The sequence below is a fragment of the Xyrauchen texanus genome, chromosome 13 (genome assembly GCF_025860055.1).
Source record: "Xyrauchen texanus isolate HMW12.3.18 chromosome 13, RBS_HiC_50CHRs, whole genome shotgun sequence".
Classification (NCBI taxonomy): domain Eukaryota; kingdom Metazoa; phylum Chordata; class Actinopteri; order Cypriniformes; family Catostomidae; genus Xyrauchen; species Xyrauchen texanus.
The window spans coordinates 26,283,853-26,300,618 of NC_068288.1; the positions used below are offsets into that span (position 1 = coordinate 26,283,853).

Below are 16,766 nucleotides of genomic sequence, written 5' to 3' on the forward strand. Positions count from 1 at the left end.
ATGTTGATCGTCTGGAATCCGATCCTTGAGGGGGGCTATGTTAGGAATTCCTTGTCTTGTTTCACTGTTGCCCTTTGTCTGCCACCTTTGCATTCCTTAGTTTTCACTTTTGTCTTTTGGTTAGCCTTCGTGTTCACTTGTCATTGTTTAGAACTACACTTCCCAGAATCCACCTGCCATCTTCACTGCCATTTTGTTCATTGTTTTCACCTGTATCTCATTCAGTCATCACTCACTGTGTATTTAAGCCCTGCTTTTTGTTCACCCCTTGTCGTTCGTTGAATGTTGTTAGCCTGGTGTGTGTTCCCTGCCCGTGTTTTCTATGTAATGTTTATTTCCCCATTGAGGGTTTTCCTTTGTGTTTTGCCTGTTTGTTTATGTAATAAAGTTGAACTGCAACTGGATCTGCATCTCCTCGTCTGCCTTCGCTGCTCGTTCATAACAATACAACTGATGCTCATGCGTCTGAATGGGAGCAAAATACAGCTGCCATGTTCCAACATTTAGTGGAAAGCCTTCTCAGAAGAGTAGAAGCTGTTTTAGCAGCAAAGGGAGGGCCAGCTCCATATCAATCAATGATCAACAACTACATATGAGTGGGTTTTCTAGTGTCCACATAGTTTTGGCCATGTAGTGGATCTTCTACCCTTTCATCAGAGCATGCTTCTTCATATTTGCCCTCTGCAAAAGAAATGACTTATATAACAGGAATACTCCTTTTCTTGTTTCTGTGTCTGGCCTTTTGACAATTTTTATACCAGGCAACTCACTAGTGTAGATCAGCACACATTCACTCTACATATTTACCCCAAATGATGTTTTGCTATGCATTCGAATGCTTTATTTAACTTTAAATATAGAAAATGTTTAATTTTATTTAACATGACCTTATGGAACTATTTTCCTGGAATTTAAAAAATATGATCAGATTAAAATATACTTTAATTTTTATTTTGCAACACTGCACAACTACAAATAATCATGTACTGAATGCTTTCTGAAGAGACTAAATGGGCTATTGTGTCTATTCCAAAATGTTTATGAGTGCAGCAGTGAGTTGATACTTAATAGTTAAATGTTTCTCTTTATAGGTGTGAGGGACTTGTTTTTGTAAAAATTCAATGAGTGGATGAATGAGATTGAGTATTTTTGATTTTCTTTCATTTCTTTCCACCAGTCAGGGCAAACAGCACTGATGCTTGCAGTTAGTCATGGCCGAACAATGATGGTTCAGGTTCTTCTGGACTGCAGAGCTGATGTGAATATACAGGACCGGGATGGATCCACTGCCCTGATGTGTGCTTGTGAGCACGGGCATGCTGAGATAGCCAAAATACTGCTGGAAAGTCAAGACTGTGACATGTCACTCACAGATAAAGTAGGAGACACACTGATTTTTAAACCATACAAATTCTGTCATCAATTACCCTCATTTCTCTTCCGTAAAACACAAAAGGAGTTGTTAGTCTGAATGTTAGGGACTGACAGCCCTGAAAAAAAGAAAAAGATACAAAGAAAGTAATTTGTGACTGAGGCTAGCATTCTTCCTAACATATTTTTTTTTTTTTTGTAAAGAATGAATGATAATACATTTTTAGAGGTGAACTATCACTTTAAGCCACTCTTAAAGGGACGGTAAGCATGAATTTCATTGCATTAGATCACAAAATAGTTTTGCTTGCAGCATTTTTAAGTCCATACTATATTTTTAGGATAATGCAACACTGCCACCCAGTGGTCAAGTCATTTTATTTTATATAGTAACGCGCTTTTCACAACAAACATTGTTTCAAAATAGCTTTTTAGAAAATCATGCTCTAACAGAAAAAGAAGCTGTGATGTCTGTAATGTCTTAAGGTTTAATAGAATAGTATGTTATGATTGTATATTATTTCTTCAAAAAAGTATTTGTCTTTAGTCCCTCAGTGAGCAAGCCAATGGGGACTGTGGCAAGGAATGCAAAACTCCATAAGATATTAGTGAATGGAGAAAAAAAACCTTGGGAGAAACCAGTTCCCCACTGGTCAAAATGAGTTGCTCGTATTCACCTTACACTGGTGTAGATTTTCTATCTACTGTATTTTTAATCCTCGTTTAAAATAAGATTTTAACATAACTGCAGTATTGTAGTTATTACACAAAAAATAAATTATAATTAATAAATCTATGTATTATATGTAGCTATGAAGTTAAAATCTTAATTCCCTGCCCCACTTTTTATTTTTTTTAGAATGTGTTGCAGCCATCAAATTTAGAATAACTACTGTATTTATGAAATAACAATAATGTTTATTGGTTAAAACATTATCTTGCCCTTGTTGAGTTTTCAATTGAATACAGGTATGCAAATTGATTTCTGTTTTTTTTATATCGTATATACAATTAATTTTATGGAATTTACATACTTAAAGTACAAAAAGAATGCAACATGTGCTATTTATGATGTCTTCTCTGTATATCCCAGTATCCAACTATTTAATCCATCCAAAAAAGCTTTGTATTGAGTTGATGATGAAGTCATAATGACATTTGATCAACATTTTTTTTTACCATTGGAAATGAACATATATTTAAATGTTTACTTCCCTCTGTCACTCTATCTTGTAGGATGGACAAACAGCTCTGTCAGTAGCCATGAAGGCTTCTCACTCTGAGATAGTTGACCTTCTGAAAACTCACACCGATCCACCTGCAGTCACAGATCCTACAGCTCCACTCTGAGTGCAGAGGCCTTGTCTTCATCCTGAACTGGCTCTGTCACGTTCATCTTTCTACTGCCTCAACTAGACTCTGATGGCCAGGCCAACTGTCAACAACAGAGAGACAGCACTTGCTAGAAAATGCAGATTCTCTACTTAGAGACAAATGGCCAATGAAAAATGCACTTCTGTAGCTACACCAATCAAAGATGCCATGGTTACAGAAGGGCCATGGAGGGTGGGCTTCCCTAAACTTCCCTTAAGGTCCTCAATTGTCCTGATGCACAGCTACTGTAGCTATTTTCAAGATATTACGTTTGTGTGTATCAGGCATGGTACATTGCTACATGTTTAGTCCTTCTATTTTCAGGTAATGTGACTATATTTTTTATTAGGTGATGAAATGTAATTCTGAATTTTATTATGGAAATTATCAGATACACACTATATTTATTTATTGTATTGCACTTTTCTGTAACATTTCCCCCTGGTATGTATCTGTGGCAATGTTATCTCAGTATAACCTGATGTGTCTTCCTATATGAGGGTTGTTGGGTCAGGCCCAATAAAGAAAATAAAGTTTCTTGCTTTTACAGGTGGAACAGGGAAATGAGTCACATAGTTACATTATGTTGCCAGAATGTCTCCATTCACAGTATCTGTACATCCCAGCAGAGAGCAAGGGACTGATGAAAAAAAAAAAAAAAAACCTGAGAGGTGATTTAAAAAGCTTTAGTATGATCTATGAAATGTTGCTGATCAATGAAATGCCCTGTCCTTATGTGAATTATTTTTGTTAATACACCAAAATGTTTCCTTTCAACAGATTAGTTTCAAATTAATCTATGACTAACATAATTTTTGGTATCAGCTAACATTTATTCTATGTCAGAGTTTACAGTATACTCTAACCTGCTGCAATACTAGCTCTTTCACAATTAAAACTTCCTATCCTGCAAACTGAACATGAGTTTCCAAGTTCTCCAACAGACACCGATTAAAGCAGAATATAATAATGGGCCGGATTGTTGTCGCACTCTTTGTAGGCTACATTGTACCTGTTGAAATTAAGGCATCAAACATTGTGATGAGATATGTTTAATGACAAATCAATAAGTCAGCTGGACAAAGTATAAATGTAAATATCTTGTGGGAGGCGCTGTGAACTAATACCCTGAAATGTAACGACTATTCATCTATATTTTTGAGTATATACAGGTATATGCATGGAATAAATATTGAATAAATAAAAACATGCATTGAATTTTTGTTTCTTCTTTGTGGTTTGATTAAACATCAACAACAAACATATTGTAATGGAAGTGTTTTTTTCTTCATTTTAAAACATGAAAAGCCTACCGTATTATGAATTATATAATATAGTTAATTGGTTGCGCATCATTACTAACAACACCACTATTACTCGTGCTGTCACTATGTGAAAACTTGACATAATGGAATCTGTTACATTGATTCCGTGATGTATGCTTTTTCAATCATTCCATTTAAAGAACTCCTCCTTTAGTTTTTGTTTTGTATTTCTTTGTCCATTGTAAAATAAAAAGATATGACAGTACAATGATAAAACCTCATCATCTGTCATTAGTAAGAATGCTGACACAGATTCAGTCATTGAGTGTTAGCGTCTTTTCTGCCGTTTCATGAAAGAGCTAAATATGGATTATAATGTTATTGCTACAGTTACAAACCCCTTTCTCATATGAGCAATTAACATGTCAGTGCTTTAGCTAAAGTATGCCCGATGCAAAGTAGCAAAATATAAAGGGCCTTTTCCTATCAATGTGAAAAATACATTTTCCACACATGCCCCTATACTGGTACATATTTTTCAGCTTCTAAAATAAATAAATAAACTCTAGATGCAAAAATGTTTCTTTGGTAGTTCATTAGTATTACTACATTTTTACAGTATTCATGTAAATACACACTAACATTGAAACTGGGGGGAAAAAAGTATTATCATATTTAAATTCTTCACTCTAAAACAATGTCAGAATAGCATTTTTCCTATGCAGAGAACAATGTCTTACACTAAAAGTTCCTTGAACGAAGACTAGTCAAACCTGTTTGAGTTATTACTTACCTGTAATGAAAAGATTTCCTTGGAGAAACAAATACCCCTCAGCTCTATTAGTTTGCTGTAGCCTGCACACCACTTTATTTATTTCTAATTAAACAGTTGAGTCTTTCTCATTATGTGACTGCTACTGGGACTCTGCCTTACCTCATCACGCCTTCACTCTAATGTAAAATGTAAATGATCTATAATTGATGACAATTAAGTCTATTCTCTTTAAGTATTTAAGTGATGGATTAAACCTCAACATTTATTTTGAAAACATTCTATTTTTTTTTATTATTATTATTATTATTATTGTGACGAACATTTCAAATGCTGCAGTGTCTCCAGTGTAGAAAGTGTCCAGTGTGCTGGAAGCCAATCTTGTGCCATTATAAGAGCTGATGGAACCAGTGTAGGTGAGAAACTAAAACTGTACCTTGGTTTGTATGAGTCTGACACATTTTCAGTCAATGTTTGTATTTCAGCAATATACTGTATCAAATCTTATGAATCAAACCATAAATGTGTTGTTTTCCCCATTTCTGACTTTTGTGCTATAGATAATTATTCAGTTGTGCAGACTTGCTTACCAGTTGAATTTTGCTTTGGGACAGGAAACAGGTCAATAGCCACTGTATCAATTGGTAATGGCTTTTTAAATACTACTGCCAGTTTCCTGTTGCAACACAAATATAGCAGTGTAATGAACTGGAAGTTTATTAGAACACAAGCAAATAGTAATAGAGGTCGTTATGCAGGCGGTATAATCCAATAAACCAAAAAGACAGTCCAACAAGGCAAACAAAACAAAGGGGTATCCCAAAAGCAGTAAATCCAGGACAACAGGCAATGGAAAATCGCTTGGCAAGGCAGGGTGAACAGGCAATACTTAGCAACGTGACAATGGAAACAGCATGGAATTTATATAGTTCAAACAGGAAGTAACCAATGAAGGAACGGTACAGAGTTAGTATTCGGGAGAGGGCTCCCTCTGGTGGTAGGTAGGAGGGGTAACAACCCTGGATGTTACAGTCAGCTTGCCAGGTTACAGAAATCTGATATAAGTGATTCACACTTCACCAAACGTTTTCATAACACATTATATTCAGTTCATAGATGCAATGAATATATTTCTTTTGTGATTATAAAATGTACAATAGGTTATTGTGCACAAATTATGTTGTAGAACCCAACAATGCCCCAAATGGACGAATGTGCCTCATTCAACAGTCTGACAGAGTGTAATGCTCTGCTGCCCTGTGTGGGAGTCCAGAACAATTGCCTTAATGATGCAGATGCAAAAATGATTGAATTAAAGTTTTCTTTTGTAATTATGGTTGGTTGTAACATTAAATTAATAAAAACTGTAATTATTGAAATATTACTGTTGAGAAACTAAGTCACACTAAGTATTGTCTTATTGGGACTGATGAAAATTAAATTCTTAAATATTGTGTGTGTGTGTGTGTGTGTGTGTGTGCTTGTGTGTGTGTGTGTGTGTGTGTGTGTGTGGGCAGGTTTAAGTGGTTTACGAGGACTTTTTTAAAGTTACAAACTGGTAATTACAAGGGTATTATGCTATAAATGTGGTTTATGAGGATATTTCTAGTCCCTATAGTTCAAATAGCTTAAAAACATTCTAAACAATGTTTTACTGAAAATGTAATAATGCAGAAAGTTTTTTATTGTGAGGGTTATGTTTAGGGGTAGGGTTAGGTTTATGGGATATAATCTATAGTTCGTACAGTATAAAAATATCAACAATTAAAAGTGAAATGATTATGTTATTATTATACAATAATTATATCTCTGTTATGTCTATTAAGTCTCTTTATATCTACAATGCAATAATCATCTTAATTACACAAAAAATTTCATATTTCAAACAACACTGTACATATGTATCTATTGTGAAAAAAGCTAAACACAAAGACTTGAATCTTTGTAAACGCAGACTAAATTTTGTGCCCTTTTTTAACTTTGTCTTACCTGTTTAATACATTAGGCATTACAAAGGTTTAGTTTGAATGTAGGAACAAATCAAAAGCCATAGAGCTGAGCAGGCATATCCAAAAGGCAATACAGGGTAAACAAATTATTTTAGTTCATGAGGGTCATAATAAGAGTTCTAAAACTTGTCAAGGGGGGCCTCTGGTGACCTAGAGGAGGACTGCAGGCACGCTACATCTGAAAAGACAAACTTTACTGCAAATCTTGAGGAAAATAGAGACCATAAAAACCAACAAATCAAGAAACTGAATTTCAGATCGTAACAATACATGCATAACATTTTAGCTAACTCCAATGCAACATTTTATTTTAAGAAAAGAAACGTGCATGTAAAAATGTCGGTACTCATTTCATTATGCACTAGTAAATGACTGATGTAAGTCAACAACCTGCTATACTACAAAAAAGCAACAGCTTCATTACCTGGGGTGTTACAGCAAACTCATTGAAGCGCTAAAAGTGCTTTTTCCTGAATACTGTCCTCTGTATGCAGGAGCAACGTATTGTGGTAAAATATGGTGCTTTGCTGTGCCAAATAAAAAATTAAGTAACACCAAATGGTTTCTTTGTTTTTCTGAATACTTGGGTCAAAACAGAAGAGAATTAATACATTCACCTAGGGACATAGACCACCTAGTTAAAACTGAGGTCACCCAATCGAGCACATTGTACAAAAAAGTGCAAACAGCCTCAATTACAGTGCAAAATGGGCATCCCAACCCAACCCTTGGATCAAGATGCACCATGTGTCTGTTTGTGGCTATTGTCCGATACACAATCCTCCACTGGAGGTCACCGAACCACTTATTGATAGGGTGCTTGTACAGGGTCCGCCAGCAGCCTTGAGGGGAGGAAAAATGGCCAAAATTCTCCGTCCATTTGGAGAACGTATTGCCATCTAAAGATGTCAATTGGATACTTTCACACATGTAACATACAGTATAGAGATTTCTTCACAGCTTCCTCAAATACATCAAGTTATGGAGTTATGAAGGACAAGAGAAGTCCTTCATCCTCCTGCCACTGCTCCACAGCAGCAGTTACAGTCAAGAATGAAATATTCACTTTATCTTCCATTGATTGAGTACTGCTGAATTATTCAGAAAAGTCCAGTATTCAGTTGGTAGAAATTTTAAGGCTTCATTTACCACTTGGCTCATTATTTGCACCGATTTCACCCCAGCTCTCTTGCTAAAATCTTCCACCCTCATGCTCACTAGATGCCCCAGCTTAGTACACCCTGCCGCCAGCAGATGTGAGTGAAATCTAGCTGAAGCCAAGAGTTTTGATGGCAAAAATATATTGAGAAACAAAGGTTACTCAATCAACCAACTCCCAGCTGGTGTGTCTGGCTAATTTGAACTATAGAGTACCTTCCATGCTTCAAGCACTGACCGATAAAGAGATGTAAGTTCCATCCTCTGAGCTTCTTGTACCTGTATAATGAACAGGTGCTTATCAAGTCCCATTTTAGTTTAAATTCTGTTCAGTACCAACATTAATTGTGGCATCAGTGCCAAGGAAAAAAACCTAGCATCTTTAAACCCTCTCCGCCCCACCTAAGATTTTCTACCTGTTCTTGGCCTGCCTTTATAGGCCTTTTTTGTTCCAGTTAACCTTTGCTGAAGAAGCTTTAGCATATAAATCTAAGTGTGTCAGACAGAGCAATTACTTCCTGACTGTGATTAACAAAGACTGTAATGTCATCAGCGTATGCAGAGAGTATAACCCCTTACCATTGGGTAACTGCTGGTATACAAGAACCAGATAGTGATTCTCGTAGATGACAAAGTAAAGTCTCAATAGCCAAACTATAAAGCTGACATGACAGAGGGCAGCCTTGCCTTATACCCCTCATAACTGGAATTGGTCAGCTCAGTTCACCCTGTACTTTAACCAAGCAAGAGACCTCAGTATAATAACATTACAAGCTTCATAAAAATATCCCCAAAGCCAAAAGCATTTAACACTTTAAACAGATAGATATGATCAACTCTATCAAAGGCTTTTTCTTAATCAAGAGAGATTAGTCCAACATTTAAATTGAAAATGTCCAAAATATCTCACACCACAAATAAATAGTCCATTATAGACCTGGGATGCAGTATGATTGGTCCTTATGCACTTAAAAATGAACACAATCTCTGAGTCTATTTGCAAGACATTTTGAATGCATTTTGTAGTCTAGTGTTAAAAGAGCCACAGGTCGCAAGTTCTTAAACAGAGCTAGATCTCACTTTTAAGGTAAATGTAACAGAACAGCACGTTGACAGCTGGTAAGCAAAGACTCATCCTTAACACATTCCTTGAACACCTCTTGAAGATCTTTCCCAATTTGCTCCCAAAAATGTTTATAAAAATCTGCAGGCAATCCATCAATACCTGGGGACTGGAAAAATGCAGGCAAACTACTAAAAATAGATAGATTTGCCCCTTGAAGGTCTCTGTGTTGTTCTGTCTTTTCTGAGCACTGAAGTAAAGCAATTATTGTTAATTTACACTTTACAAATTCATTCCATTATTAGTTTTATCTGACTCCAATTTTATATTAATCTGACTCCAATTTTAAATTGATCTCTAATTTAGATTAAGGCTCCAGTTACTTTATGATCATTCTTTTATTTTTATATTTTAAGTTATTGATTACTCTGAATCCTCTTCTATTCATTTACCTTTTGATCAGTTTCTAATGAGATTCAAACTGATAGTCTGTACGTGGCTTTCTCCTACATTAATGCTTCAGTTATTATATAAATTATTGTTAAAATGATATTCTCCTGCTCGGTTCCTCCAGAGCAGTTTCTCCTATTTTAAAGATAGTTCTATTCTGTTTCTCTAATGAAATTCAAACTGATTGTCTTTAAGTGGCTTACTCCTACATTAAAGCTTCAGTTATGATATAAATGATTCTTAAAATGGTATTCTCCTGCTCGGTTCCCCCAGAGTGGTTTGTCCTATTTTAAAGACCCAGTATTGATGTAAATTATTTCAACGGAATACAGAATAAATAAAAAAGAAACAATTTATTTGCCAGGTAGGATTTAAAACATAATTTACAGAAACAAGTCAAAGAACATAACTGGCAGTTGAGAAAACTACATGTAATTGCAAAGCATGGGAGATCTGAATGCAGATTCCTATTATTAATGTTATTCACATTGAGGTGTGGGATCATCTGACTACAGAGAACCCTGATTTCTGGGCCAGCTTTCCTTAAATATCCAGACAGAATTCACATTGTGTACCAAATTGTATTATCCGTTGAATAATGAGAATTTGGGGGTAAATGGGTTCTTGGCTTCCTGGGGTTTAACCTTCAAGGAGGGGGATATACCTCCAGAATTATTCTGTATTTGGCAAAGACCTTATAACTTTGTTTTCATTAAGTTTTACACACCTGGGAAAAAGAAAACTATACCAGTCGCACTTAAACAATTTAAATGATATAAAAAATGATTAGTTACAATTATTTGTATACATCAGCTATGATATTTTGTTACATACAGACCTTAGGTGAGTTTGAGGTGAATCTGAGCTGAAAGGGAATGGAGGAGGAGGAGTGGGGAGAGAATGGGACAGATGAGGAAGGGCAACAATGAGGTGTGAATTTGCAATCCTCGCTCAGTGGGGTGTAGTGCCTCAGGATGAGTTGCTAATTGTGAGAATGTTCATATGTTGATTTTCTCAAAGATCATACATTTGATCTTTGCCTTTGAATGCAAACACATTGGCACCCCGCCTTACAGGACCGACCACAGCAGAGCTCTCTGACAGCAGTATTAAGTTCATGGTATGTTATATCAGCATCTAGATTTGCTTTGGAATCAGGTTTTAGTTGATGAAGTCCATGAAGGACAGAGTCAGAATCACAGTGTTCAGCTGTACACAGATCTGTGTAAAAGTCTATAGCATGCTGGTGCATTTTAGGAATATTGGTAGTCACACGGGAAGGCAAAGACAGACCATCTGCTTCCACTGTGCTACTGATCTCTCCAAACTATAGAAGCACTTGATGCATCCATCTCAGCAAGAGAAGTGAAACGAGATCGAACTAAAGCCCCATTCACTCTCACATTCAAAAAGGAGCTTAGCTCTTTTTTCTCTGCTGTAAAACATTCAACAAAGCAGGGTCATTAGTGTCCCTGGCTAGTTTGACTTCAATAAAATGTATATATCTTTCAAGAGTTTCTACAGTTTTTCTGATATTCTTAGTATAGTTAGCTGTATACTGCTGACAATTTTTATATAGTTGTTTACCCAACATCCCACCATTGTCTTTACATTTACATTTACAGTCAGGTCCATACATTTTGGGACATCGACACAATTCTAATCTTTTTGGCTCTATACACCACCACATTGGATTTGAAATGAAACGAACAAGATGTGCTTTAACTGCAGACTTTCAGCTTTAATTTGAGGGTATTTACATCCAAATCAGGTGTAGGAATTACAACAGTTTGTATATGTGCCTCCCACTTTTTAAGGGACCATAAGTAATGGGACAATTGGCTGCTCAGCTGTTCCATGGCCAGGTGTGTGTTATTCCCTCATTGTCCCATTTACAAGGAGCAGATAAAAGGTCCAGATTTCATTTCAAGTGTGTTATTTGCATTTGGAATCTGTTGCTGTCAACTCTCAATATGAGATCCAAAGAGCTGTCACTATCAGTGAAGCAAGCCATCATTAGGCTGAAAATCAAAACAAACCCATCAGAGAGATAGCAAAAACATTAGGTGTGGCCAAATCAACTGTTTGGAACATTCTTAAACTTCACCAGAGTGAATACAGAGGGTTTCCACAAGATGTAAACCATTGGTGAGCCTCAAAAACAGGAAGGCCAGATTAGAGTTTGCTAAACAACATCTAAAAAAGCCTTTACAGTTCTGGAACAACATCCTATGGACAGATGAGACAAAGATAAGCTTGTACCAGAGTGATGGGAAGAGAAGAGTATGGAGAAGGAAAGAAACTGCTCATGATCCAAAGCATACCACCTCATCAGTGAAGCATGGTGGTGGTAGTGTCATGGCGTGGGCATGTATGGCTGCCAATGGAACTGGTTCTCTTGTATGAATTGATGTGACTGCTGACAAAAGCAGCATGATGAATTCTGAAGTGTTTCGGGCAATATGATCTGCTCATATTCAGCCAAATGCTTCAGAACTCATTGAACGGCGCTTCACAGTACAGATGGACAATGACCCAAAGTATACTGCGAAAGCAACCAAAGAGTTTTTTAAGGGAAAGAAGTGGAATGTTATGCAATGGCCAAGTCAATCACCTGACCTGAATCCGATTGAGCATGCATTTCACTTGCTGAAGACAAAACTGAAGGGAAAATGCCACAAGAACAAGCAGGAACTGAAGACAGTTGCAGTAGAGGCCTGGCAGAGCATCACCAGGGATGAAACCCAGCGTCTGGTGATGTCTATGCGTTCCAGACTTCAGGCTGTAATTGACTGCAAAGGATTTGCAACCAAGTATTTAAAAGTGAAAGTTTGATTTATGATTGTTAATCTGTCCCATTAATTTTGGTCCCTTAAAAAGTGGGAGGCACATATACAAACTGTTGTAATTCCTACACTGTTCACCTGATTTGGATGTAAATACCCTCAAATTAAAGCTGCAAGTCTGCAGTTAAAGCACATGGATCACAAATCCATTGTGGTGGTGTATAGAGCCAAAAAGATTAGAATTGTGTCGATGTCCCAATATTTATGGACCTGACTGTATGCATTTGGCAGACGCTTTTATCCAAAGTGACATACAGTGCACTTATTACAGGGACAATGCCCCCCTTAACCTGGAGTTAAGTGTCTTGCTCAAGGACACGATGGTGGTGGCTGTGGGGATCGAACCAGCAACCTTCTGATTACAAGTTATGTGCTTTGTCTTGCAGTAATTTCACATTGAAATGCCAGTATGATGACTTTCTTAGAAAATGTGATGTGCTTATCAACAATGACAGCAAATGACGATCAGAATACCCCACTGGACAAATGGAACACTCCATAACTGGTTGTAAAAAGCCTTTGAAATATAAAATCTGTATAAACAGGCAGCACTCTCCATGTTATCCAGTATTTTAGCCTGTTTATAAGATATTTAGTCCTCCACATATACAATAACTCTTGTTCTTTCATTATTTTAGCAAAAAGAACTGATGACTGAGTATGAGGTTCCATATAGGTACGATATAAGATAACATTTTCAGTACTGCGAACAAGATGGCAACATAGTGTGACAGCTCCCCACAACCTCGCACATGAAGCAACACCAAACCTTTGCAAACCTGGTCAACTACCTAATATAAATAATGCCTAAACCCCCAGCAACAAAGGAGTGCGACATCTTCTCGAATGCCCGAAAAACAAGCTCACGAAGTGCGAAGCCATCATCTCCAGTCGGGAGTGTCGAAGCTAACGATAATAGCATGGCTAATGTGGCCGACGTGCTAACTGAGCTTAAATCACTCCGCTCCGAGTTCAGCTCGAAGCTGGATGGGATAAATAACCAACTGGGGGGAGCTGACGAACTCTATCTCGGTGATGGAGAATAATTTAGGTGAAATTAAATGAGATGTAACAGCTAATGAACAATGAATCGAGGAGGCGGAAACCCGCATAGCCGCTACAGAGGACGCGTTGGACAAGACTGAGAGGGCTCTGGTTAAAGCAACGAAGCGGCTCACATACCTGGAAGAAAAGACCGAGGACCTGGAAAACCGCGGTAGTAGGAAAAATATCCAGCTGTTTGGTCTTAAGGAGGGAGCTGAGGGTAAGCGTCCTCTTTTAGACTTTGTAACCGATATGCTACCCCAGTGGCTGGGCATCGAACCCGACAGAGTATTCATACTGGAAAGAGCCCACCGTACCCTGGCCTCAGCAGCTCCCAACCAGAACCGAGCCGTCCTCCTTCACTTTCTCAACTATCAGGACAAAGAGTTTGTCCTATGCTCCACAAGACAAAGGGACATCTCACACGATGGATCCAAACTCGCATTCGTCCAGGACTTCTCAGCAGAGACTATCCGACGAAGGCGGGAGTTTATTTATTTATTTTTTACCTGCTTGCTTGCTATTAAGTAGAGTGAAATACCACCCAAGAAAGCTAAGCTTGAACTATTTTTTCCCTGCCTGTTCTCCTGCGCAGAGATACTGCCTTTCTCTAAACAAGAGGTGCGTTGTTGACGGATAACTGTTACTTGCTGGTCAACTTGAGGGTGTTACTTGTTCTAGTGGGGTTGCCTTGTCGTTTGGGGACTAGGCTAGGGTTTCGGGGAGGCGGGGAGGGGATGGGTAGAGGGGGCCCCTCAGTGTCACGGTTCATCGATCCATGTGTTCATTCCGTCATCTGTTGGTGTGTTTATAGGTGTGTGGGTGTGTGTGTGTAGTGCTCGTTTGTTGCTTAGCACCAGCTGATTACTCCACTGCCGTCAGCTGCTACTAATCACTACTGCTTGTTAGCTACCTTTATCTAGCTGGTAATTGTCATGCATGGTGTCGGTTCGTTATTCATGTTTGTGCTTTGTTACCAAGTCTTGTGTCCTAGTTCCTTATGGGTGCAACCCGATTTCCCCTTTACCTCCAGTCTACTGAGGACTCCTCTAGGAGTTTGGTTCCTGACACTGACCTGTGTTCACGCTATATTCCAGCCTGCTTACCTTTTCTCGAGACTGTCACTTCTAGAACGCCCGCCTGCTCGCGGCCGTTGTAGTATTTCCCTGTGCTGTAAGTCCTTAATAAACTGTTCACTTGCACTTGGATTTGTGACTCATCAATGTGACAGAACGAACCAACCAGAATGAATCCAGCAAGTGTGACCGAATTGACAGAGATTCTGTCTAGGAGTGAGGCTCGTATGCAACAACAGGAGGAACAGGCGGTAGCCACGGGTCACGCTATACAGGCGCTGGTAACCCAAGTCTCCGAGTTAACTACTCAGTTGCAACAGCTGAGAACCGAGTCGACTTCAGTGCGAAGTCAAGCAACTACACCTCCACCTGCCTCGGTCGCGCAGACCATTCGAGCCAGTGAACCACGTCTTCCACCTCCAGCGTTTTATTCTGGTGAGCCTCAATTATGTCGCTCCTTTCTGGCGAAGTGTTCACTACACATCTCTCTTCAACCCTCTTCTTTCCCCACTGAGGAATCTAAGGTGGCTTTTGTTATCACACTTTTATCGGGGAGAGCCGCGACTTGGGGAACTACTGTGTGGGAACAGCGACTTCCTTGTTGTGACTCGTTTGATAGTTTTTCACACGAGCTCAGAAAGGTCTTTGATCGCGCAGCCTCCGATAGAGACGCAGCGCGCATTCTCGCGGAGTTGCGTCAAGGAGATCGTCCAGTCACGGACTATTCCATTGAGTTCTGCACCTTGGCTGCGGAGTGTGGCTGGAATTCGGAGGCTCAATGGGACATGTTCTTACACGGACTCTCTGAGCAGATCAAGGACGAGATTTATGCCTTGGATTTACCCACAGGTGTGGATAAACTCATCGACCTAGCCATTCTGGTGGACTCGCGACTACGACGACGGGGACCACGAACACAGCGAGGTTGGCCGGTTACTGCTCAGTCTAACGTATCTTTTCCTGCGGTGGAGACTGCAGACTATTTTTCAGGTCCTGAGCCGATGCAGATGGGCAGATCTCGCCTATCGCAAAGAGAGAAGCAGAGAAGGAGAGAGAGAGAGGACTGTGCTTATATTGTGGAGCCGCTGGCCACATTGCTCTCCAATGTCCAGTAAAAGCCAGCGCCTGCCAGTAGGTAAGAGGTTACTGACGGGTGGATATATTTTGTCTAAATCCCCTTTTTCTGCCACTCATCTCACTGTCAGTTTAAGACTTTCTGCTCAGAACGTTGACTGTGAAGCTCTGATACACTCTGGGGCAGAGGGTAATTTTTTAGACTTTAACTTCGCTCAGAAACTCTTGATACCTGTGAGGACACTCCCTCAACCCATTTCTATAGTAGCGCTTAACGGCCAACTGTTACCCTCTGTTACTCATTCCACGGCCTTAGTGAGACTCGTTACCTCTGGTAACCATTCAGAGGAGATTAAGTTTCTCTTAATCCACTCTCCTTCCGCTCCTGTGGTACTTGGCCATCCTTGGCTGGCACTCCATAACCCGCATATTAATTGGTGCAGGAATTCTGTTTTGTCTTGGAGTGAATATTGTCATGCTTCTTGTTTAATGTCTGCATGTTCTCCAGTGTCTTGTGTTGTGTTTCAGGATGAACACACGGATCTATCTAACGTGCCACGTGAGTATCTCGACCTGAAGGAAGTGTTCAGTAAGTCTCGGGCTGCTTCTCTCCCTCCGCATCGTCCCTATGACTGTGCCATAGATTTACTGACAGGTATGTCTCCGCTGAAAGGCAAGTTATACTGAATATCAGATATTATCAAAATTAATTGCACGCAGGCTGGAAGACCTTTTGCCCCAGATTATTAATCCTGATCAGTCCGGTTTTGTGAAGGCACGTTATGCATCTGACAATATCCGGAGGCTATTAAATATAATTGACCACTCAGCCCTACACAACAGAACAGCTCTACTACTTTCGCTTGACGCAGAAAAAGCGTTTGATAGGGTCGAGTGGTCATATCTGTTTGCCGTTCTGGAGAAATTCAATCTTGGGGAAAAATGTATTAGGTGGGTCAGAACTATGTATAGCAACCCACAAGCCCAAATATGTATAAATGGTACCCTCACTGAAAAATTTGACTTGTTTAGAGGATGCCGGCAGGGGTGCCCTCTATCTCCATTTTTATTTAACCTAGCAATTGAACCATTTGCAGAAGCCATACAGGCTAATGAAGAGATTGCTGGTATCAATATCAGGAAAACACAGAACAAAACTTCACTATACGCTGATGATATAATCCTATACTTAACCAGTCCCGAGCGATCAATCCCAGCAGTATTAGACCTTATCACTAAATTTGGAACAATATCAGGATATAAA

At 39.0% G+C, this 16,766-nt stretch overlaps 1 protein-coding gene across 3 annotated transcripts in view; it reads left to right on the forward strand.

Annotated features, from left to right (window-relative positions):
• Positions 1–4,124, forward strand: part of kank4 (KN motif and ankyrin repeat domains 4) — a 61,455-nt gene extending 57,331 nt beyond the window's left edge. For all 3 annotated transcript variants that reach the window (XM_052140277.1, XM_052140276.1, XM_052140278.1), the window contains exons 9-10: positions 1,178–1,378; positions 2,608–4,124. In XM_052140277.1, coding sequence (XP_051996237.1) covers positions 1,178–1,378; positions 2,608–2,721 — 315 coding nt within the window. In that variant the 3' untranslated portion in view covers positions 2,722–4,124. The remainder of the gene's footprint in view (positions 1–1,177; positions 1,379–2,607) is intronic.
• Positions 4,125–16,766: the final 12,642 nt, after the last annotated feature.